The sequence below is a fragment of the Lutra lutra genome, chromosome 3 (genome assembly GCF_902655055.1).
Source record: "Lutra lutra chromosome 3, mLutLut1.2, whole genome shotgun sequence".
NCBI lineage: Eukaryota > Metazoa > Chordata > Mammalia > Carnivora > Mustelidae > Lutra > Lutra lutra.
Window position 1 is genome coordinate 9,928,006 of NC_062280.1, and position 26,823 is coordinate 9,954,828.

Genomic DNA, 26,823 nt, shown 5'->3' on the forward strand with positions numbered 1-26,823 from the left:
GAGCCACCCAGGCACCCCAGAGCCTCCATTTTTTTAATTGCACCTCATTAATAGCTTTTTTGATTTCAACTTGGTTAGATTTTAGTTCTTTTATTTCTCCAGAAAGGGATTTTATTTCTCCAAAGGGATTCTCTAGTATCTTCCATGGTTTTCTCGAGCCCAGCTAACACCTTGATAATTTTTATTCTGAACTCTGGTTCTGACATCTTACTAATGTCCACATTGATTAGGTCCCTAGCCGTCAGTACTGCCTCTTGTTCACTTTTTTTTTTAAAAGATTTTATTTATTTATTGAACAGAGAGAGACAGAGTGGCATCACAAGTAGGCAGAGCATCAGACAGAGAGAGAGGGGGAAGCAGGCTCCCTGCTGAGCAGAAAGCCCGATGCAGGACTTGATCCCAGGACCCTGAGATCATGACCTGAGCTGAAGGCAGAGGCTTTAACCCACTGAGCCACCCAGGCGCCCCATCTTGTTCACTTTTTTGAGGTGAGTTTTCCTGCCTTGTCATTTTATCCAGATAAGAATAGATGAATGAGAGAACAAAATACTAAAAGGGTAGCAATGACCCCAGAAACATATATGCTAACCAAATCAGAAGAGAAGAAAGGAGAAAAAAAAAATGTGTGTGTGTGTGTGTGTGTGTGTGTGTGTGTGTGTGTGTAGTGATATATATATGTATCACACAAACATATATAATATATATATATATATATATATATATATATATATATGTATATATTATATATATTATCATTATTATCAGACTGGTGAATAGAACAGAGCCACACACTTGATTTTGGGTGTATTTTGGTCTGTTCGAATAAACTGCTTCCCAAACTTTTAAAGAAAAACTTATATACATACAAAAATAAGGGTAAACGTGGTGAAGGGATGGAATATGAATGTAAAGATGAAAACTGAAAAAGATTCTAAGAAGAAATTGATAAGAAGTTGGTTGAAAAAAGAAAAAGAAAAGAGGAAAGAATGTGATTAGACTGGAGACTAGAATAAACCTATGAGCTAGATTTAGGGTATATTTTTATCTATTAGAAGAAACTGTATCCCAGAATTTTTAAGAAAGAAAAACCTATATGTATACAAAAAATAAGGTTAAATAAAATGAAGGAATAGAATATGACTGTAACAATGAAAATTTTAAAAGATTTTAAAAAGGCATTGATAAAATATTAACTATTAACATTAAATAAATAAGAGAAAAATTTAAAAAATAGAATAAGAAAAAATAAAATTAAAAATTTAACTTGGAAAGACTAAAGAATCATGGGAAAAATGCCATGAATTCTATGTTTTGTATTCCCGTAGCTCTGAAGTTTTGCAGTTCTCATTGATGGGTGAACTTCGTCTTAGCTGGATGTTCTTGGTGACCTCCTGGGGGGGTGGCTGTTGCAGTGATTCTCAAATGTCTTTGCTGGAGGCGGAACTGCACCACCCCTGCCAGGGGCCAGGCTAAGCAATCTGCTCAGGTTTGCTTGGTAGCTTTTGTTCCCTGAATGCTTTCCGTAGAGCTTTGGAGGATGGGAATGAATATGGCAGCCTTCTAATCTCTGGTCCTGTAGGAACCGAGAGCTCAGGGTCCCCCTCTTCAGTTCACCCTCAGAGAAAAGCAGTCAATCCCTCCCATCTCCCTGGTCTCCAGCCGCAGTCTGTGCCACCCAGCCTATGACCAAGTATTTCTATCTCTGGCACATAGCCCCATTTGGAGTGTCCAAACCCTGCTGATTCCTGCAATGCATTCCCACACTGCTCCTCCCAGAGGAAGAAGGAGGGGGTGTCCCCGGATCTGCCACTTGTGAGGTCCCTGCTCAAAGAGCAGTGGCCTGACTGTGCCTTGGATCATGGTTTAAGGTAACCCTGAGCTGAGAGCTCACTCCTTGGCTCTGTCTCTGCAGCCAGCTTCCCTGCTCTGATACCTGGGCAGCTCTGCACTCAGGCACCCTGGGTCTTTCTGTGACCTTGCAGGTCCTGAGACTCCACTGTCCCCACGAGGGCTCCACCCCCGCTTAGCCACTGGAGCATTGTCCTGCAGAGGAACAGACTTCTAAAAGCTCCTATTTTGTGCTCCACTGCTCTACCGCTTGCCAGGAGCTGTCCGCCTCCCCCCACCCCGGGGTCTATCTTCCTGTGTATCACCTTGGATTCACCTCTCCGCATGCCCTACTTTCCAGAAAGTGGTTGCTTTTCTGTTCCTAGAATTGCTGCACTTCTCTTTGATCTCCTGTTGAATTTGTGGGTGTTCAGAATGGTTTGTTAACTTGCTGAACTCCTGGACCTAATGATATTTAGGTCTCCTACTTCTCCTGTGGTATCTCATTTTAATTTGCAATTCCCTCTGATGTTAAATATCTTTTCATATGCTTCCTTGCCATTTGTATATTTTCTTTGCTGAGGTGTCTATTAAGGACTTAGCCCTGTTTTTAATCAGTTTGTTCATTTTCTTATTGTTTAGCTTTAAGACTTCTGTGTATATTTTGGATAACATTTCTTTATCAGATATGTTTTTGTTTTCTTTCAATCTATGGCTTGTCATTTCATTCTCTTAACACTGTCTTTCACAGAGCTGAAGTTTTTAATTTTAATGAAGCTCAACTTATCAAATATTTCTCTCATGAATCATGACTTAAATGCTGTATCCAAAAAGTCATTGTCAAACTCATGGTTATTTAGATTTTCTCCTGGTTATCTTCTAGGAGTTTTACAGTTTTATGTTTTACATTTAGATCTGTGAATTAATTTTTCTGAGAAGTGTAACATCTGTGTCTAGATTCACTTTTTTAAAAAAGATTTTTAAATTTATTTATGACAAAGAGAGATAGCAAGAGAGGAAACACATGCACAGGGGAGCTGGAGAGGGAGAAGCAGGCTCCCTGCTGAGTAGGGGAGCCCAATATGGAGCTTGATCCTGGGACACTGGGATCATGAAGTGAGCTAAAGGCGGATGCTTAACAACTGAATCACCCAGGCGCCCCTTGATTCACTTTTTTGTATGTGGATATCTGGTTGTTCCAGTATCATTTGTTGAAAAGATTATCTTTTCTCCATTGTGTTGTATTTGCTCCTCTATCTAAGATTAGTTGAATATATATATGGGTCTGTTCTGGGCTCTCTGTTCTGTTAACATTGATGTGTCTGTTCTTTTACTAATACCACATTGTCTTGATTACTATAGCTTTACTGTGTCTTGAAGTTGAGTAGTGTCAGTCCGCTGGTTTTTTTCTCTTCATTAAATATTGTGTTGGCTATTCTGGGTCTTTTGTCTTTCCATATAAACTTAAAAATCAGTTTGCCAATATCTATAAAATAACTTACTGAGATTTTGAATGGGATTGTGTTGAACCTGTAGATAAAGTTGGGAAGAACTGACATCTTGACAATATGGTGTCTTCCTATCCATGCACATGGAATATCTCTCTATTTATTTAGTTCTTCTTTGATTTCTTTTATGAGTTTTTAATTTTTCTCATCTAGATCTTGTACATATTTTGTTAGATTTACACTTAAGTATTTCATTTTTATATTCACTGCTGGTGAGCAGAGAAACAACTGACTTTTGCATATTAAGCCTGTATCCTGCAGCCTTGTTATAACTGCTTGTTACTTCAGGAATTTTTTGGTCATTTCTTCTGGATTTTCTGTATAGATGATCATGTCATCTGCACACAAAGGCAGTTTTGTTTCTTCCTTCCCAAAATGTATATTTTTGTTTCCTTCTTGTCTTTCCTCATTTGCTAGGACTTCCAGTACAATGTTGAAATGGAGAAGTGAAGTGAAGACATCTGTGCCTTGTTCCCCTTGTTCCCCCATTAATACTTTCACTATAGTACAGAAGTACCTTTGAGTCCACATATGAAAAATTTTTTAATGTAACATTACATTACAAGTAACAGTTAAAGTGAGAAAAAAATTATGCTCAGGGCATGGACAGAGCCGAATATAATCTTGAGGGTGAAATCTTACTAATTATATTTACAGCACTTCAAATATTATTTTTCATATGTAATGTTCAATATAAATGCTTGATAAATTGAACTACTGAGAATGAGTTGTTACTTAAGACTTGTCATATGGTAGCATCCATATAACATGTCTATGCAAGGGGTAACTTGTTTATGTGACTTATTAACTTATGACCCATAATTTGTTTAGATTCTGTCAGATTTGACAGTATACAGTAATATGAGTCAGAAACAGTAATAAATAATTTTAATCCATAAAGTTTTTTATTTCGGGTGCAGTTTCAATTTAATCATCTAATTAAATCTTTCTCAGATTAGAAGGATAAGCAAACTGATTTGATTTTGACTCCCTTCTTCTTTTTAAAGAAACTTTCCTGAAGAGTATTCAAGAAAGGATAAAAATTACCAAAAGTCAAGATAGAAAGTGAAAATAAAGGAGTTGAGGTAACCTCCAAGTAGTATAAGCAGTACGAATTGATGTAAATTGGTATATATGGAAAAGACAAAATTGACAATATAAAACAAAACATATCCTATAAATATTTTTCAAGTAAAAGTTGTTTTGGCCAATTTTTAAAGTTGAGAGAGGAGGTTTTTAAATAAACCTTGGTTAAAATTTCCTGAATGACATAAATGTCTCTTCCTTAAAGGCTTACAAGAGGAAATAGGAGGTTTTCACTCTTGCAATGAAGAGCTAATAGAGTTTAGATTAAGAACATTTCACTGCACAAAGCATGAAGGAAGATAAGGTGTTTTGCAATGCAGGAATGCTTTAAAATCTGTCACCAATGTATTCATTCTGAAGTTTTAAAGATAAGTAACAGATACACGCTCTGAAACAACACTGTTTCATGAAAGGTCTAAAGTCTGAAGTATTCAAGAAGGAATGGCTAAGTGAATACATAAGAAATTTCAGTATATTTTAACTGATTTAGTTGTGTGGAGAAAACTCATATTGATAGAATCTTAAGTCTGAATAATGGAAAAGTAAGCAAACATAACTGCTTTAGTAATACATATAGAAGACATTTCTAAGTAGACCACTAATGTATAGCATGGTGACTATAATTAATAATACTGTATTGCATATTTGAAAGTTGCTCAGAGAGTAGATCTTAAAAGTTCTTATCATAAGAAAAAAATTGTAAGTATGTGAGCTTTTGGGTGTTAACTAGACTTACTGTGATGATCATTTCATAATATATACATGAATATGTTGTACACCTGTAACGTATGTTATATGTAAATTATAGTTCATTGCTATTTCTCTCACATGTTACTTATTGTGTTGTTTTCAGATGTTTTGTGGTTTTCACCTTGAGAAAATTTTCTCTCGAGGGCATCATTAGCTAAGATGGTTGGTAATATTTAGATGGCTGGAAAAAAAATAGAGGACTGGAGAGTGGTCCTAGTTCATGCTGTGGTTGAGGAGGAGTGGGGATTGTCATGACCAGGACATAGAGCACTTAGGTCTCATCATCTAGGTTATAACAACTCTCTGTTGCTATTTCAGTAGGCAACCTTGTCTACTAGGGGTCATTCTCTCAATACTTCTGCCTTGCATGTGCTCTCCTTTCATGCATGTAACTCATTATAGTTAGTGAAAATAGCCTGTATAGTTTATTGAATTTATATTTACTTTGTGACTAAAATATTATCAACTTGTGTGATTGTTAGAAAAGAGGTAGCTTCTCTTTGCAAGGAACAAAATTTATATGTATTATTCATATATAGTGTTTTTAGGTCTTACTTATTTGAATCTGTGTTATGATATCAAAGTCTCTTATCACAGCTGTGTTTCTTTCTGTTGGTATTTCTAGAAGTTTATACTTTATATTTTATATTTTTTATTTTATACTTTATATTTTATGTTTTTTATTTTTTATACTTTATATTTTATGTTTTTTATTTTTTATACTTTATATTTTATGTTTTTTATTTTTACTAAGAAACCTCTATACTCAAGATGGGGCTTGAATTTATGACCCTGAGATCAAGAGTTGCACACTCTTCCAAATGACCCAGCCAGGTGCCCCTACTTTATACTTTTGATGTTACATTATTAAACTGACCTTTTTCATTTAATTAAATTAATTAATTTTTAAGGCATTTTTATTTTTAGAGAGAGAGTGAATGATTGAGAGCTGGGAGAGGGGATGGAGGGAGAGGAAAAAAGAGAATCTTGAGCAGACTCCCCCTGAGTGTATAGCCTGACATGGGGCTCAATCTACCCTGAGACAGTGACCTGAGCTGAAATCGAGAGTCAGACATTCAACCGACTGAGACACCCAGGTGCCCCCTCTATTTTATTTTTTAAAGTTTTATCTAAGTAATCTCTACACCCCATGTGGGGCTTGAACCCATGACCCTGAGATCAAGAGAGGCATGCTCCTCTGACTGAGCCAGCCAGGAGCCCCTATTTTATATTTTTGATGTTACATTATTAGACTTATTCATATTAGATTTGACTTTTTAACACGATAAACTGGACTTCTCTGTTTTGTTTACAATGCTTTTTACTTTGAAATTTACTTTCTTATTAATGTCATCCTGGGTTTTTTCCCTAATGTTCACATTTGCCTGATATATCTTGGCTGTTAATAATCTGATGTTCATTGCACTTTTGAAGTTAATTTTTAAATTTTTATTAAAGTAATTATATACCTAGTTTTAAAAACTGAATAGTGGTTAAAGGGTAAGGAAAAAAAGGTTTAACACACTCTTCCTCCCTTGCCACTCCATTCTTATTTCACTTCACTTTTTCAGAGGTGGCCACATTCATTTATTTCAGTTGTTTGTTCTAGCATTTATTTCTATATTTCTGTCTCTATTAAATGATCAATTTCATTATCTAATGACTTCTTTATGGTAGATAAAGATTTTAACTCTTTTCTATCTCTTTTATTTCCTTGTCCATCTTCTTTACATCGTAAGTTTTGCTTAAGTTTATGTTAATTATTTTAATTATTATGCTTAAATGCTGTTCACTGATGAGTCATCTGGCATATTATAATTATGTTCTCTCTCTCTTTTTAAAGATTTTATTTATTGGACAGACAGAGATCACAAGTAGGCAGAGAGGCAGGCAGAGAGAGAGGGGGAAGCAGGCTCCCGAGAGCCCAATGTGGAGCTCCATCCCAGCACCCTGGGATCATGACCTGAGCCGAAGGCAGAGTCTTTAACCCACTGAGCCACCCAGGCACCCCAGGTGCCCCTATGTTTTCTTTTTTGAACAGCTTTTTGTTTTTCATTTATTGCTTCATTTTCCCCACTCATTTAGTTTTCTTCAAACCTATGGCTAAGTCTCTCTATATTCCTTCCACAGTTCTTAAAGATACCTAATACAAGTTTCTACACAAATAAAAATTACTTCTCCTGCAGAGAACAATCCTGAATCTTGCTCCAATTCAGGGCTGACTGCTTTTTAAATCAGCTAAACAGCCATCATCCCGAGACTTCTTTTTGTTGTCATCCTCAGAATTCCCATAGCCTTTGCCCCTGTTTTAGATGCCTGTTTTTTTTTTTTTTTAATCCCATATCTTTTCTTAGTTTATTCTCTTGTTTGGTGAAATATGTTTAGCAGCATCCTGAGTAAAGGATGCATGTGGGGCAAAGTTTTTTTAGACTCTACTGTACGAAAATGTATTTTTTCATTTTTACTTGTCTATTACAGAATCCTAGCTTAAAATTTTCATTAAATATTTTTAAAGCTTTGCTCCATTGTTTTCCAGCTTCCAGTGTTGCTGATTCTTTGTATGTGATCTCTTTTCTTGCCTTAGGTTTTTTTTCCTTTTTTTTTTTAATCCCTGCCATTCTGAAATTTCACAATAATGTGTCTTACTGTGAGTCTTTTGCAGTAATTACGCCAAGTAATTGGTAGGCCCTATTAATCTAACGACCCTTGTCCTTAACTTCCTAGGGAATTTTATTGTGTTAACCTTTTGCTAACTTCCTCCAAACTATTTCTTTTTCTGGAATTAATATTTTACTTTTGGGATCTTCTAATCTTTAAAAAACTTTTTTTGGATTAATCTTCTAATTTTATCTTTTTCTCTATTATTATTCACCTCTGTCTCTTTTTGTTCTATTTTCTCAAAAACTTTTGCCTATAATGTTTAACGCTTTTACATTTAATTTATTTCAGCTATTGCATTAATGGAAAAACTAGTACAATTTAAGTAAGGTATATAGTTTAATTAAGAGGATCGTATTAATGTTCATTCCCTGTACCAGTGCCCCCTAGTCAAAGAATAGTAGGGTGAAGGATATACAGAAACTCTATTATTTCTACAACTTTTCTGTTAATCTGAAAACAGTTCAAAATACAAAGTTAAAAAAAAGTTAAAAGGACCAATATGTTTGAGAAAAAATGAAGTGTTTGCCAGGATGTCTATACATGGCCACTTCTCATTAATTTTCTCTTGAAGAGAATATTAATTATAGTATCTTTGATATTTTCTTCTGTCCCCTGCATTATATGCTTCCTTCTGTTTGTTATGGTCTCTCATTCTGGAGGCCCTCTTCTAATGTGATTGCATGTCCATATTTAAGAAGGATGCTCTAAAATCCCAACGAGAAGTCCTTCGTGCATAGATAGGTTTGTCAATGAACTTTACTGTTAGGGATTTCAGAAGACCAGTTAAGTTTTTCTCTTGGTAGAAAGCATGCTTAGGTTGGACTCCTGGATCTCCCACTTACTAGCTCTGTTACTTAGGCACTTTACCTTTCATGCTTAAAGTGATCAAGTTTAATATTACCAGCAATCAGATATACTGGCATCTTGTATCCTTTGAAATGATAGACTGAAAAGGGCACATCACTTCTGTGATATTCTTGTCCCAAATGCATAACTTTTTTTTAAGATTTTATTTTTTTAAAGTAATCTTTACACCCAAAGTGGAGCTTGAACTCACAACCCTGAGATCAAGAGCTGCATGCTTTACCGACTGAGCCAGCTAGGAACCTCTGTATAACTTTTATTTAATCAAGAGAAGATACCCAACTCATATTGATGGATAATCAACAAAATAACTGACTAGTTATTTTTTACTGACTCTTTAAATAACTGACTCTTTAAAAGTGTTAAAGTCATGAAAGACAAGGAAATACTGTAAATTTCACAGATTGGAGGAGAGTAAGGAGAGATCACAAATTAATGTAACATGAGGTCTTGGGTTAGATCCTGGAACAGAAAAAGAACATTTGTGGGAAAAACTGGTCTGTAGTTTAGTTAATAGTACTGTACAAATGCTAATTGTATTTTCCTAATTGTTCTATGATTATATTAGTTGTTAAAATTAGGAGAAGGTGGGCTAGGGGATACATAAACTCTGTATTACTTTTTGAAACTTTAAGTCTAAAGTTATTTAAGAATATATGGTTAAAAAAGTAAAGGGACCAGGATGTTTGAAGGAGGGTAATGGATATTTATCAGAATTTTATACATGGATTTCCTCTCATTAATTTTGCTTGAAGGATGGTGAATCCCTTTTGACTTGTAAATTCAAAACAAACCAAGGGTGTTTTTGTTTTGTTATTAAAATTTCTGCTTGTTGTTTTTATTCAATTTTTTTCTGTATTCTTTTTGAGAATTACTCTTTTTTGGTTGGACTTGTCTCTATTCTCTCTAGTGTAGCATTTTATTTTTCATCATCATTTAATATTTCATGTTATCTTCTGTATTTTGGGAGAATTAAAAAAAATTCTATATCAAGGATTTGTTTTTATGTAGTAACTACTAGTCCTTTACAGAAAAGAAAAATTTTATTTTTTCCATCATATCAATAGTTTCATACAGTGTTTTCTTACTGGCCAACAACCATTTCATCCTTCCTGTTTTTGTCTGTAATTACTGGAAACATGGGATATGTTTTTACAAGTTTATTTAATTTCCTCTTATATATATGTTCTTAATACATATATCCATATTTATGCTGTTTATCCTTACCTTCAGTGTAATGCCACATGCAAAAATATTTTCATGGGGGGCGCCTGGGTGGCTCAGTGGGTTAAGCCTCTGCCTTCGGCTCAGGTCATGATCTCAGGGTCCTGCGATCGAGCTCCACATCGGGCTCTCTGCTCAGAGGGGAGCCTGCTTCCCTCTCTCTCTGCCTGCCTCTCCACCTACTTGTGATCTCTGTCTCTCCGTGTCAAATAAATAAATAAAATCTTTAAAAAAATATTTTCATGGGACCTACACAGTGTATACTTTACTGTTTAGCCTATCCTTAAATGGAGATCTGTCCATGACAATTCTAAGTTTCGTGAATTCTTGATTCCTCTTACTATCTCCATCCTCTGTCTTATGTTTATAGTAAGAAAGAGGTTTAATACACACAGAACCTATGCAATTTCTACCGCTTAGCTCAATGAGCTTTTTTGCTCCTACTGCCAAGTTCTCTATTGAATAAAATAATTAATTCCATAGAATCTGAGACTATCTATAGTTTGACATGTACAATGAATGAAAATTTTTATCCTCCTGTATGCCCAGAGCTGCAAGGCACAGATTTTTCCTGTCTCTGTCCTCTAGAATGCAGTGCTTTTCATTTGTTGTCCTCTACTCTGAGGACTTGCTGAATGTGTGGGAATTTTAGTCTCTAAATTGCTTTATAAGAAGTGTTAATGATACTGAAATGAGCAAATGGTTAGGAAGAAGATAGTAGTAGAATGTGTTTCTGTAAAGTAAACTGTCTTTGATTTTTAGTTTAGACACAATGGGTCTCTGAGCTAGAAAGAGAACAGGCCAAATCCTTTTCTAATTTACTTCTGAATCACAGTGTCCTTCTAAAGGGTAAGATGTAATAGGTAAATAGCTGTGCTTTTCATTCAAGTCCAATTGGTGCTTTAATTAGAAGAAAATCTTTATAGCCTGGAAAGTAGTTAAATATTATTCTGAATATAAAATGTTTTCATGAAAGCTATTCTATATTGGAGTTAAAAAATGAACATTTAATGTTTTCATTTTTATTTATATTATTTTTTATTTAAATTCAATTAACACACAATGTATTATTGGTTTCAGAGGTAGAGATCAGTGACTCGTTAGTCTTATATAATACCCAGTGCTCATGATATCATGTGCCCTCCTTGACGTCCATCACCCAGTAAGTCCATCCCCCACCCCCCTTCCCCTCCAGCAGCCCTCAGTTTATTTCCTGTGATTAAGAATCTTTTATGGTTTGTCTCCCTCTCTAATTTCATCTTGTTTATTTTTTCCCTCTCTTCCCCATGATCCTCTGTTTTGTTTCTTAAATTCCACATATGAGTGAGATCATGTGATAATTGTCTTTCTCTGATTGACTTATTTCACTTAGCATAATACCCTTTAGTTCCATCCATGTTGTTGCAAATGGTAAGAGTTCATAAAATGAACATTTAACTTAAAGGCTAACTTCAAATTATAATTTCCCCAGTCTCCAGTATCTCAGTTAATTCTCATAAGAATGAATTTATTAGATACTTGTATTAATGCAAAAATGGAAAAACACTGTAAAACAAATACTTTAGAATTTTCTACTTCTACCCTTCTTACCTAGGGATTTGATACTGATCTTCAAATGCCCAGATACACAGAGATTTTCCTTTTGTTCCTTCCTGTAGTCTAACTCAATGGGCTAATTTTATGATTCTGTGATTTTGCTTTCTTGACTTCAAAACCTAGTTCTATTTAAGATGGGACTCTGCTGAATTAAAAAAAATGATACTCTAATTAATACCATATTCATGTAGTAGTTTCTATATTGGTCAGCTTTACAATATATGTAGTTGATCTGACAGAATATAGTAGTGTGTACCTTACAGTCAATGAATAGTTTCTGGCAGTCTTTTACAGTAGTTAGACTTGTGCTCTGAGCTCTGAATAAAGTCTCTATTTTATTGACTAGATTTGATGCTTCACGATAGTTTTGGCATCAGAAATTACTTACTCTGGAAAATACACAGTTAATGCCCTTAAATTATAATCATTAGAGTTTAAAAAATGACATATACTTATAAAAACAACAGGCTCAGATTACCTAAGGAATATTTCCACCTTTCTGTTTTAACTCACCAAGGTATTTGGTATCAGGGAAAATCTGCATAGTAAGAACAAAGGCTAATGTTTCAAATGTCAATATTTTAATATTAGTCTACTTTAATATATTTTAGAGAAAAGATCATCTCCTAATGATATAATAGTTATGTATTAAGACTTCTATGTTATAATACAAACGTACTATAAACAAAAGTAGATAATTTTCCACACAGGAAAATTGGTATATTAAAGCATTTCCCCAGGGTTATATAGTTTTAGAAAACTATAGACGTGGTTTTAGAGTTTCTGTCCCTGAGTGGGGTAGCATTTCCTGTTGAGGGCCTTCAAATCACCTAAAAAAGTTACTGAGTATAAAATATATAGGACAGGGTGCCTGGTTGTCTCAGTGGTTTAAGCCTCTACCTTCGGCTCAGGTCATAATCCCAGGGTCCTGGGATTGAGCCCCACATGGGGCTCTCTGCTCAGCAGGGAGCCTGCTACCCCTTACCCCCACCCCACCCCTCCTCTCCCCCAGCCTGCCTCTCTGCTTACTTGTGATCTCTGTCAAATAAATAAAATCTTAAAAAAAATACATAGGACATTGATCTTAAAACAAAAACAAAAACAGGGAATATAAAACTCTATACAATAGCCCTGTGTTCCAGTTTTGACTTTGAAAGTTTATTAAAATTTTTTTTCTCATCTCTAACAAAAGAGGACTTGTTTTTTCCCCCTATCCCCTCAACATTACATCTCTAAATTAAAAATAAAATGTTAAATTTCACTCATGTTGAAACATAAGTTTTTTCATATTTCAAAACCACTAAATAGGGATACATTTACAATTGATGGTGATGTTTTTTTCTTTTATAGTGATAAATAATGGTGTGTCTTATAATCCATTATTTTGCAGATTCAATGAAATCTCATATTATGATTGTGAGAGACATGATGGGCTTCAGAGTAAGCTAGTTAAGTATAGTTCATAGCTCTTCAACTCTTCCCTATTCCTTAAATCTTAACTTGGGTAGGACTAAAATATTCCCTAGGATATATCCCATGTCATAACCAGAATTATTATAATGCTTAATGAGACAGATTAAATTCCAAATTGAAACAAGTCAGTACTTTTGTTCCCTTTTGGTTTGTGGCATGGTAGAGTAAAGATCTGTATCAGGACAGAAGGGGTGAAGTCCCTTTTAGCAGCATTTCTCTAGACATCTAGAGGCAATTTATTGGTTCCAGTTGTAAGCTTATATGTACAAAGATACCTATTTATGCCTCTGTTATAATTTATAGTCAACATATGTGTACTTTCTATATGGCTAAATTAAAGAGTAAGATAGCAGTTTCTCAGTATAATTTCTGACATTTGCTACTCATAGATTTAAGAAAATATAGAAAAGTGTTTACTCTTAAACTAGAGGAATTAAACTTTAAATTAAGAATGTGTAGCATTAATGTTATTTGAAAATTTCTCCTATCGAAGTACCACTCATTACCACTTCATCCTCTATTGGAATTATTCAAGCAGTACAACTTCAATCATTTGTGTTTATATATATGATCTATATAATCAGTAACTGGAAAAACTAGTACTTATATAATATGGCAAAACTCTTTCAACTATCTTTAGAGAAGTATATTTGGAGAAAATGTTAATATCAGAGGAAGTCCGTTTTAGAAGATTTTGATACTATAATAGTTCTCTATAGATAAAGTTTAGGAACACTTGAGGCTGTGACACTAGGTCGAATTATAGTTTTATTTCATTACTGGTGGTAACAGCAGTGAAGGAATGCAGTGAGTGGTAACGGGATGAAGGGATATGGGGGGGGCTCCTTAAAGTAGACTGTCTTGGTACTGAGTTCCAATACATAAATAAATATGCGTGTGAAATAGTTAATCTCTATCATTTTATTGTAGAGTATGCCTACTTTCTTTACCAAAGTACACCATAAACAAGATTCATATTACCATCACAATAGTTAATCAATCTGTGGTTCTTACAGATATAGTCCATTTCCTGCAAGTAATGATGAAGAGTTTCACTAAGAAACTAGGTCATAAGGGAATAAGCAGAATTCCCTGCTACACAGCCAAGAGTTGAAATATATTGAATATATACATGGATCTAACTAGATTCCCACTCTTTGGCCTGCATCTGATTTAGGATGCGTAAGCACAATTCCCAAACTGAAAGAGTAGATTGTCAACTCGATTTCATCTTCCCATAAATACTATATGCCATTAACAAAACCAAAATCTGAGTATATGAACTATCAAGGCAAATTCAATGAGATAAAATGTTGATTAGAGAGTACCAGGGACTGGTAGGGAGAAAAGAATGGTAAGTTATTGCTTGATGGGTACAGATTTTCTTTTTGTGCTAATGCATAAGTGTGGAAACAGTGGTAATGGTTGCACAGCACATGGATGTAATTAATACCACTTAGGTATACACTTAAAAATGGCAAATTGTAAGTTATATATATTTTATTACAGTAAATAAAACATTTTTGACCATGTGTGATTTATAACTTATGCAAAACTAACTGTAAAAATTATAGTTAATTTAGAATTGTATGCGCTCCACATGAAAGAGTTCACTAATTCAGTTTTGATCACAAATGTGATATAAGTATCCAACATTATTTCTTTTCAGAAAATAAATTTGAATAGCCTGAAATATGACTGAAAAAATAATAAAAAAATCAGAACAAACTTCTTACTTTAATTGGTTCAGGCTGCATCAAAGGTGCAGGCATAGCAATGGCACTTGGAGCATAAACCTGGTGATATGTTGCTTGAACTCCATGATCAGAATAAGGCTGTTACAAAAAAAAAACAAACATGTGTTACCTTTTATTAATTCAAAGTTTTTATTCATTGTTGCAATGTACTAGGCATTTCACTACACAATGGAGGAACACAAATGAAAAACACATTCTATCTTTAATTAATTTATATATTGACCAGGGACAGTTGAATCGTCAAAATTACTCTAAGTCCTATGAAACATATATAGAAGAAAAGAAAAGAACTACTTGATTTAGCTTAAGAAAATTGGGGAGGCAGTCAGAAAAAGCTTTCTTGTGGAGTTGATGCTTGGATTTGAAAAATTAAGAGAAAGAAGGTGGGAATAGTATATGCAAAGACAACTAAGAACACACCTCATGAGGTGCCTGGGAGGTTCAGTGGGTTAACCCAACTCTTGATTTCAGCTCAGGTCATGATCTCAAGATTGTGAGACTGAGCCCCATGTCAGGCTCTGAGCTCAGCACAGAATTTGTTGGTCTTTCTTCTTCTGCTTTTTCCCCTGCTCTCTCTCTCTCTCAAATAAGTAAAATCTTAACAACAACAACAACAACAATGCATCATCCATCAAAAGGCATACAGAAAGAAAAAGCAAATTATGTTCAGGGGGAAAAATAAGGCTGGCTTCAATCTTCTTTCTGGCTACACTCAACACCAGAAAAGAGTAGACTAGATGTTCTATAAAAAAATAGTACTGTTAAGAGTTGAATTTGGTTCCCTCAAAACATATTTTGAAGTTCTAACCTTGAGTGTATCAGAATGTGACCTGATTTGTAGACAGGGAATTTGCAGAGTTAATCAAGTTAAATATGGTCACTAGGGTAGAAGCTAATCTAGTATGATGACTACTATCCTTACAAAATTGAGAAATTTGGACACAGAGATAGAAAAATAAAGTGAAGACACAGGGAGAAGATGGCCATCTATAAGCTAAGAAGAGAGGCCCGAAACAAATGCTTCCCTCATGGCCCTCAGATGGAATCAATCCTGCCAATACCTTGATCTTCAACTTCTGGTCTCTAAAACTGTGAGACAATAAATGTCTGTTGTTTAAGCCACCTAGTTTGTGGCACTTTGTTTTGGCAGTATGATGTAGCTATTTTATACTAGTGTAACTGTCTTTCAGATTTATAGACAACAATGCTGAACAAAGAGGCATGAAAGAACTCAGAGAATATAGCACCCACAAGTTTTCTTTAACAAAGAGTACTTTGCAGATTCAGTCAAGCAAATGATGATGAAGGGTGAGATGAAAACAGAAATCCTGGTAGAAGTAGTGATAGTAACATTAAGATCCAACTGTGGAAATTATTGTTCCAGAACATCATAATGTTATAAAATATTATAATACATTCTAATTGGGAGGTGGGTGCTAATTTTCTAATTTTTACAACACTGACTTAAAACACACCTTTATAGTTCTTGGTACATAGATGGTAAGGTAAGTAATGGTTTGGGAACATAAAGACACTGAAAATAACATTTATATTTTTTAGTTATTAAGTATTTTTAAAAAGATTTATTTATTTATGTTGGGGGGAAGGGCAGAGGGAGAGAAATTCCAGCAGACTTCTGACTGTGCACAGAACCCAACGATGTGCGGCTTGATCCCATGACCCTGAGATCATGACCTAGCTGAAATCAAAAGTTGTAGGTTTATGGTGCAACCACTCTGGAAAACAGCATGGAGGTTCCTCAAAAAGTTGAAAATAGAGCTACCTTATGATCCAGCAATTGCACTACTGGGTATTTACCCTAAAGATACAAACATAGTGATCTGAAGGGGCACATGCACCCGAATGTTTATAGCAGCAATGTCCACAATAGCCAAACTATGGAAAGAACCTAGATGTCCATCAACAGATGAATGGATAAAGAAGATGTGGTGTGTATATACAATGGAATACTATGCAGCCATCAAAAGAAATGAAATCTTGCCATTTGCATGACATGGATGGAACTAGGGGGTATTATGCTTAGCAAAATAAGTCAGTCGGAGAAAGACAACTATCATATGATCTCCCTGATACAAGGAAGTGGAGATGCAACATGGGGGGTTTGGGGGGTAGGAAAAGAATAAATGAAACAAGATGGGATTGGGAGGGAGACAAACCAAAAGAGACTCTTAAGGTCACAAAACATACTGAGGGGGTGCCTGGGTGGCTCAGTGGGTTAAGCCGCTGCCTTCAGCTTGGGTCATGATCTCGGGGTCCTGGGATCGAGCCCTGCATCGGGCTCTCTGCTCAGTGGGGAGCCTGCTTCCCCCCCTCTCTCTGCCTGCCTCTCTGCCTGCTTGTGATCTCTGTCTGTCAAATAAATAAATAAAATCTTTTTTTTTTTTTTTAAGATTTTATTTATTTATTTGACAGAGAGAGATCACAAGTAGATGGAGAGGCAGGCAGAGAGAGAGAGAGAGGGAAGCAGGCACCCTGCTGAGCAGAGAGCCCGATGCGGGACTCGATCCCAGGACCCTGAGATCATGACCTGAGCCGAAGGCAGCAGCTTAATCCACTGAGCCACCCAGGCGCCCAATAAATAAAATCTTTAAAAAAAAAATGAGGGTGGCTGGGGGGGAGGGGTGTAGGGAGAGGGTGGTGGGGTTATAGACACTGGGGAGGGTATGTGCTATTGTGAGTGCTGTGAAGTGTGTAAACCTGGCGATTCACAGACCTGTACCCCTGGGGCTGCTAATACATTATATGTTTATAAAAAAATAAAAAAAAATTAAAAAATAAAGTTGTATGCTTAACTGACAGAGCCACCCAGGTAGCCCATGAAATACTTTTGATTTACATATTTGAAGGAAGAAGTTAAGATTTTTTGAATTTTTATATGCTTTTAATTGACAGACTATTAGTAATAATACAGATTGACAGGCAAGCCAGAAGAAAGAAAAACATTTGGTGTCTTACTCTTTCAAGGAGATCAAGTCAGAGATTAGCCTAGTACAGTGAACAGTGGTTTTAAAAATTGTTCAGAACTAGTTAGTAAAAAAGTCAAAGATGAAGCATTCTTAGATACATATAAAAGGGGAAATGCGTGAATAAGTCAAAGAAAAAATGTGCGGCTTCCATGAGGGTCTTAAATATTATTTTTATTTTATTTTATTTAAGATTTTATTTATTTATTTGACAGAGAAAGAGAGAGACAGCGAGAGAGGGAACACCAGCAGGGGGAGTGGGAGAGGAAGAAGCAGGCTTCCCACTGAGCAGGGATCCCGATGTGGGGCTCAATCCCAGGACCCTGGGATCATGACCTGAGCGGAAGGCAGACACACTTATTGACTGAACCACCCAGGCGCCACTTAAACAAATATTTTTAGAAAAGAAAAAGAAATAAATGTTAAGATGAGACAGTTATAGATAAATTACCTTGAGAGTAATACCTACCTCTGGAACTTCCATCAGAGATAGAGGAGGAGGAACACATCCACCATCTTGTGCAATTTCCACTGGTTGATAAATAACATCAGAAGGCTGCAGGTATAAGAATGGAGCAGACGAGGCAGGAGACTAAAACAAAACCAGATTTCTAATTCAAATATGATTATTTATTTCAATTAAAACAAATGACTTACCCAACAGATGACAGAAATATTTATTTCATATTTTCCTGAAGTTCTTTACCAGAGATAGCATAGATATATCTTGTTACAAATTTCAATTGTGTAGATGTGATTAAAGAACTTTATCACTGGTAAGTATTGAAAGTTCTTAGTGTTTCAGAACTTCTTTTATAAATTCAGAAAATAGTTATATTAAGATCACTATCAAAGATTATAATATAACTTACAGTATTTGAGTTGGCATAAACATCTATTCTCAGCTTTGTGACTTTACATGGAAGTGGGAAATGTCATTAAATAGTCTTTTTGGTGGTATACTATTTGTATCAAAAATTGAGAGATGATTTATTTACTTAGGAGCAGAAAACTGAAGAAAAAAAATGAACTGAAGCAAAATCTGAAGTACAACCGGAAGAATGATACATTTTCCCATAACGGCAAAAAGTTATTTTTCATGTTTATATAAGTACTCACTTTTTAAAAGAATGATTTCACTTACATGATCTCATGTGATCTTCACCAAGATCAGGTAAAGAAATTTACAAATGTATGGTATCATTACTTTCATTTTACAAGTGAGGAAGCTAAGAAATAGAGTGATTAAATGAACTGCCAAAGGTATCACAGTTATTAAATAGAAGAGGAATATCTCAAATCTAGTTCTCCTGAATTTAATATTCATTCAGTCTTCACAAAAACACTATGAAAAAAGTTAATATTTACCTGAGGAACACCCCACTGCCATTGTCCTGGTAGACACTGTGCAGGGGCCTAAAATGAAAACAAAAACCAAAAAACCCACCCGGATTATAAACAAAGATCAAAACTGGATATCTATGTGCAAAAGAATGAAGCTGGATCCCTAAACCTCAAACTACATACAAAAATTAATTCAAATTGGGTCAAAGACCTAAAGGTAAGAGCAGGAACTATAAAATTCTTAGAAGAAAATATGTGTAAATCTTTGTGGGTTTGAATTAGGCAATTAAAAAAATTATGACATGAAAAGCACAAGCAGTAAAGCAACAAAAGAAAAAAGATAAATTGGACTTCATCAAAATGAAAAACTTTTGTGCCACAAAATAGCACTTGAATACCATCAAGTAAAAATAAACTCAAAAGATGGGAGAAAAGATTCACAAATTATATATCTGATAAAGAATTTGCATCTAGAATATATAAAGAAAAGTTATAACTCAATAATAAAAAGACAAGTAACCCAAATTTAAAAAGAGTGAAGGATATGAATAGATATTTCTCCAAAGAGGAGTGATTACTAATGTGTAAGGTTTTTTTGGGGGAAGGTTGATTAAAATGTTCTAAAACTGACTGTGGTATGGTTATACAACTCTGAATTTAGTAAAAAACACTATTGCACATTTTAAAAAGCTGAATTGAGGGGCGCCTGGGTGGCTCAGTGGGTTAAGCCGCTGCCTTCGGCTCAGATCATGATCCCAGGTCCTGGGTTCGAGCCCCACATCGGGCTTTCTGCTCAGCAGGGAGCCTGCTTCCTCCTCTCTCTGCCTGCCTCTCTGCTTACTTGTGATTTCTCTCTGTCAAATAAATAAATAAAATCTTAAAAAAAAAATTAAAAGCTGAATTGAATGCTATGTGAATTATATATTAAAAAGCTGTTAAATAAAAGATGGTCAAATTTTTAAAACTTACTGTAAGATGACACTATGTCAGACTTTTATTAAACTAATTGTATTATTTCTTAGTAACGTTTTATTCTTTAGTTATTTGTAGTTAATTTATTTAAAAAGATTTTATTTATTTATTTGACAGAGAGAGAGATCACAAGTAGGCAGACAGGCAGAGAGAGAGGGGGAAGCAGGCTCTCTGCTCAGCAGGGATGCTGAGGCAGATGCGGGGCTCAATCCCAGGACCCCGAGATTATGACCTGAGCCAAAGGCAGCAGCCCAATCCACTGAGCCACCCAGGCGCCCCATTTTTAGTTAATTTTTAATTAAGTCTTTTTAATTATAAAGTAAAAAAAACAAACAGAAAAAAGAGTAAGATGATACCTGGATCTGCCATCTAAACTGAATCACTGTGAATTTAGTGCTATTTAAGTTGCTAACGGATGACATCACTGTACTATAATAACCAAGATAATGTGAAGTCTATGTTCTGTATTCTACATTCAGAAAGGCAGGATAGGAGCACCTGGGTGGCTCAGTGGGTTAAGCCTCTGCCTTCAGCTTAGGTCATGATCCCAGTGTCCAGGGATAGAGCCCCACTTTGGGCTCTTTGCTCAGCGGAGAGCCTGCTTACCCCCACCCCGCCTGCCTCTCTGCCTACTTGTGATTTCTCTATCAAATAAATAAAATCTTAAGAAAAAAGAAAGGCAGAATAATAAATAACCTCTTAATTTTATTTAATAAATAAATAAATATTTATTTATTATTTATTTATTTTTAATAAAAAATTGGAAATAAAATGACTTACATAGTTTTTAGATAAATGAAATAACTATCTACTTATGAGGTAAGAAATACGAGATAAGTACTAATTGAACCATGCATTACCTGATTTGACTAACAACTGATAAAGCTACCAATCTTAGAATTTATGAAAAGAACAAAGGAAGATTTTCATCGAAGAGGCAGAATGATGAATATATATCTGAAGATAAATATGGGAGGTGAAATGATTTTTTGTATTATAAAATAGTTATAAATTGGTACCAAAAAAGATTTTGGTAATATTCCTGAGTAATATTGAGGCAACATACTTCCAATCTTATCATTTGTGTCAAGGAGAACACCAGAGTCAGTATAAAATTAAACTGTATTACAAACTTTTAAGAATGTATTTGGTATGTCAAATGAGCTATAGTTGTATGTAATCAGTTAAAAGAGGAGGAGCTGGACTCAATGGGGAGCAAGCAGAAAGCAGCTCTATTCTTTCTCATCCCCTGACACTTTAAAAGCACTGTGTTGACCTGTTTTTCCTTGCCCTAGGATTAAAATTAGGCCCAATCATTTTTTTGGGGTGTGGCAGATTTCAAATGCTGACTATCTAGATAGGTAGTTTACTGGATTCTTTGGTGATCTCTCTGCTGAGAACTTTTTTTTTTTTTAAGACTTTATTTATTGAGAGAGAGAGAGAGAGAGAGACAGAACAAGTGAGAGCACGAGAGGGGGAGCAGCAGAAGGAGAGGGAGAAGCAGACTTCCTGCTGAGCAGGGAGTCTGACACAAGGTTAGATCCCAGCACCCTGACCTGAGTGGAAGGCGGACACTTAACTGACTGAGCCACCCAGGGTGCCCCACCCTGCTGAGAACTTCTAACTGCAATTCTAGCCATTGATTCTAGAAGTCTACTTCACACAGGTTCTTCCTTTATTGGGATCTCCTTAAAGTTTTTTTGAAAAGGGTCTCTTCTGTGAGGTTCACATCTTGCTCTTGGGACACGTAAACCTTTGCTTGTTGTGAGTAGAAGTTCAGCGCATTCTCACTGTAGTCTTCTCTCCAGGCTCTGCCTCCGGAGACTAGCCCAGCTTCCTCTTTGGACTTTTTAATTAATTAATTTACTCCCCCTGCCGCCAGCTTCCACAAAAATCCAGATCTTTCTTTTTGGACCTTTTTTTTAGGAGAAGTCAGATCCAAGTACCATCTCACAAATTTCAGGGGACAAACATTAAGTTTTCTCAGTCATTCTCCGATGTCATCTTTACCTGGCTGGGAAGAAGGGGACATGCCACAGCATTCTAACAACTTGCAATCTCATCCTCCCCTCATGTGTACTCAAGGTGGGCAATTAGCGAAGGATCCCCCAACTAGTTTCACAATATTTGGCTTGTCATATTGAAAGATCTGGTACCTAATGTTCTGTTTTGGGGCCTCTGCCAAAATATGGAGGTAACTTAGGGAAAGTCATGTATTTTAAATATATGTCATTAAGTTACTTTAATATACATATTTTAAATATATATATTTTAAATATATGTCATTAAGTTATTTTCATTTAAAAGTAAGTGAAATACTTTAGTTTTATATTTAGCATAGTAATAGAATTTACAAATTTATTACAAATAAATAATGTAATATAATAATATATGATATACATTAATATGTAATAGTAAGTTTAAATCTTAAATTCTATTTAAAATTTAAACACCACCATCCTCCCAAAATCCAGTCTAATATTAAAAAGAATTCCAGTAAACTTAACATTTAATCTGGGTCTATTTTAAAAGTTCAAAAAAAAAAAAAGAGAAAGAAATTCTCTTCCACAATTCCAGAGGTAGGAAAGAATGTGATTTGATTTTTGAGTATAATAGATGAGAGGTTGGCAAACTCTTTAAAGGGCCAGAGGGTAAATATTTTAAGCTTTGCAGACCATAATATCTCTGTTGCAACTACTGAACCCTGCCATTATAGTACAAAAGCAGTCATAGACAGTATGTCAACAGGTATTCTTTATTTACAAAACACCAAAATGGTCTGGCATTATGGCTCCTTTATCCCCAGTCTCCCACAAGAATTAATGAAGAGTGTGGTTAACTAAAAGAGGCTGCCATAATGTGAACCATAATATATTACTTATTTTTTTTTTTTAAAGATTTTATTTATTTATTTGACAGACAGATCACAAGTAGGCAGAGAGGCAGGCAGAGAGAAAGGAAGGGAAGCAGGCTCCCCGCTGAGCAGAGAGCCCGATGTGGGGCTCGATCCCAGGACCCTGGGATCATGACCTGAGCCGAAGGCAGCGGCTTTAACCCACTGAGCCACCCAGGCGCCCCTATATTACTTATTTTAATACGGATTATGTTAAATACAATAGCAAGAAAGTGACATAATGTTAATAACATTAAAAAATCAGCCTGTGATTTGGTATATGTTATCTATATGTTGCTTTGGGAATTGTTTTTAAAAACTTTTTAGATTAAATGTTAGCCAAGTGAGCAAAACCGGCCTCATTACATTTAGTTAAATGAAGAAAACCTGCCATCTTCTTGTATAATATTGTTTAGCTCCCCATAAGAGAAGAAAAAAAACCAAACCCAACATTGTTATCAAGGCTTAACTATCTTTTTTTAATTATGAGAATATCTACATGAGAAAGAATACAACGAAATTTACTGAAAAAGGACTGAGTATTAAAGAGAATTTTCTTTGTAATTTCATGTTTACCTGGTAGTGATATGCAGGTTGCTGATAAACTGGCTGAGCTACCATCACAGGGGAACTAGATATAGAACGTGACTGTAAGAGGAAAAAAAATGAGAAATTATTTTAGGCCTAGGCAAAATTCTTTAAAATAGTTTATTATAAAATTTATCCCGAATTGTTACCTAAACCCAATCAACTTATGATCTATAATTGGAAATGTCATTTTTCTACCTCTTATTGATATTATTATTACTAATTCAACTTAAGTCTATTAAAATCATCACAGTATTCCCACTTTTCTTTGGTTTCATTTTCATGGTAATGTTAAAAGACAACCACCAGAAAAATTGCTTTCAGTCCAAAGATTATGAAAATATAGTTCTAAGAGAATATTTAAAAGGAAATTACAGCTGGACTTAAGGTGACAAGGATGAGCAGTAGATAATGCTTACACAACACAGAACTGAATGAGTAATTATATTTGATTTTGCCACTGATTTTCCACTGCTTACAAATAATAATAATTAAATCCTGCTCCTTTGTTATATATTTAAGTCAAATACATTATTTATTAAAGCATTGATCAAATCCCATTTTATTAATTTGATATTTAAATGAATTGATCAATAAACTTCAAGTGATTTCTCTCTGTTTGAAGAAAATACACATAACGCTTCATTATTCAAAGTACTAGAGTAAACACCAAAATAGAGTATTTAAAACCAGACCATTAATAAAGCAGGCAAACTGTATTATAAGATAGGTAAAATTAGCTTTAATGATAGCAATTAAAATTCAATTTCTAACATGGGAAATAACTTTACAGTTTTATTTTAATGTTCACTCCTTCCCCTCCACAAAATGAAGAAAAATATCATAGTTTTGCACAATTTTCGGACTATAATATGCTAATAAAATTATACCACAGATTAACATTAGAAAAGAACAATGTAATTTACTATGATACTTATTTCCTATTAGTAGATTAAAGGAGGAAAAAAATCTCAGCAGATATGGGAAAAATTTATTAAAATTCAATATCTTTTTATGATAAATTCAATACTTTTTCATTTTTAACAAACAGAATATGAAATAATTTCCTAATTGATTTGGGGTAATAATTCTCAATCAGGTGTGACTTTGTCCCCCAAGGGAACATATGGCAATACTTTTGGTTTTTATAGATGTGGGGAGACTAGGACACTGCTTAAACCACCTTCCATGCACAGGATTAGCATTCAACGACACAGAATCATCTGGCCCAAAATGTAATAGTGCTGAGGCTGAGAAACCTTTTGGCTAAGATTATCTTCCAAAACCTACAGTGTATACATAAATATATACACTATATATATAAAGCTTATATAAGTATAATAAAGCTTAATCATGAATCATTGAACTTGTTTCTTTTTTCAAGAACAAGGTCGTTATCATATAAATACTATGGCAGAGAAAATGTTGGTACAATAACTCAATGGAGAAGAAATGAGAAAAGAACAGAAAGAAACATAAGTATACTGAATCATAACTGATTATCTCCATGGAAGTTGTGGAGTGTTACTGATCAAATGTTAACATTTAAAAAAAGTATTATTGCAAACAGGTCACAACCTATTAGGAAGTATGATTTAAAAATATACCATCATAAAAGCAATAAAAACCACAGAGTACCTAAGAATAAATCCAACAAAAGATGTACTAAACTGTTTTATGGAGAAAGAAAATTTTATTGACTGACGGAAATAAAAGACCTAAATAAATGTTTGTGGATGGTAAAATTCAGTATTATACCGAAATTAATCTAAAATTCAATGCAATTCTAATAAAAATCAACAAATGTTTTTCACAGAATTGAACAAGCTGGATTATAAAATTTATATTTATAAAAGTAAAAACTTAAAGATAGATGAGAGACTCCTGAAGAAAAAAGTGACAGGACTGCCCTATCAGATTTTAGCACTCATTCTAAAGCAATAGGAATTAACATGGAATTGGACAGGGCAAACACACCAGCAGAACAGAATAGAGAGCCCAGAGGAACAACCTCCAAAATGTGGTATTTCATAGAGGATTCCTTTCAAAATAATGAAAGAGGATGGATTAGTAAACATGAACTCCAGATTTAAGATCTACATGTGAAAAATAGCAATACTAGAGTATTTTAAAAATAAAATATAGAATACCTATATTGTAATAAGGAAGTATTTTTATTAATTTAAATTTTTTATTCTTTTCTTGGAAGTGTTATGTTTTAAAAATAAGATACCAAAAGATGAAACTACTTCCATAAAGGAAAACATTAATACATATGTTAACATTAAAACAAAGAATTAGTGTATAACAAAAAAACCCTGTAAAGTTAATGGACAAACCACACACCAGAAGAACTCACAAAATTCATATAATGAACTCAAGAAAAAGACAAATAACCCCAATAGAAAAGATAAAGGATATGAAGAGGCACCTCACAGAAGAAAAGTGGAATGCCAATAAATACCCGAATTATGTTCAATCTTACCAATGAGTAGGAAGATAAAAAACCAAAATACTATTTCATAATAATATTGGCAGAAATTGAAAATTAAAGGATTGGCAAGTTACGGAGAAATTGTAGCTCTCATAAACTGTTAGCTAATGTATAAACTGGTATACTTTGGAAAGTCATTTGGCAACATTTAGTCAAAGATGTGCATATTCTATAATGTGAAATTTTACTTCTCTGCATATATTGCAGCCTAGACCACGGGAGGAGAATACAAAATTTTTCCAGTGGTAAATGGGCATGAATAGGTTTCAGAGTATTAATTTTTAGATTCTAAATTTCACATGTACTCCTTCCTGATTTGATGTGTCTGTGACTGTGTCTCTGTACCATGTGTCTGTTTTCTTTTCATAACGCCCTTTCACAATTACCATTCTCCTTCATGATGAAAGGCACACTTCTCACTCATTCTAGATCTATTATGATGTTTTGTTTGGGAATATAAATATCAAAAGGGCATCAAACAAATAGATAATTCAAGTAAGCAATGCCCTTGAGAAGTGAGAGAACAAAGCAAAAAGAGCTTTTATAAGAAATATTAAAGGGGAGATGGTCCTTTATTTCATCCAGAGAACAAAATAAATTATATGATGGTTATAAGAATACATATTAACTCATTTATTTGAGCTTAAAAATAATTAAAAGTTAGAATTTTCTAATAGAAATGAAGTTTTATTTGACTGACTAGTTTTGTTAACAGAGTTCTAACGTTTTCCATCCTTTTTTTTTTGAGGTATAACTGACATATACCCTTATATTAGTTTTATGTAGATAGCATACATAATAT

General features: G+C 34.5%; 1 protein-coding gene across 3 annotated transcripts in view; it reads right to left on the reverse strand.

The window, feature by feature from the left end:
• Nucleotides 1-26,823, reverse strand: part of BOLL (boule homolog, RNA binding protein) — a 51,719-nt gene that overhangs the window by 9,978 nt on the left and 14,918 nt on the right. For 2 of the 3 annotated variants that reach the window (XM_047720675.1, XM_047720676.1), the window contains exons 7-10: nucleotides 23,516-23,587; nucleotides 19,099-19,146; nucleotides 18,200-18,322; nucleotides 14,726-14,824 (exon numbers count right to left, since the gene is read on the reverse strand). In XM_047720675.1, coding sequence (XP_047576631.1) covers nucleotides 14,726-14,824; nucleotides 18,200-18,322; nucleotides 19,099-19,146; nucleotides 23,516-23,587 — 342 coding nt within the window. Of the gene's footprint in view, nucleotides 1-14,692; nucleotides 14,825-18,199; nucleotides 18,323-19,098; nucleotides 19,147-23,515; nucleotides 23,588-26,823 lie in introns of those variants that run through there. The other variant, XM_047720677.1, reaches the window with a different exon arrangement.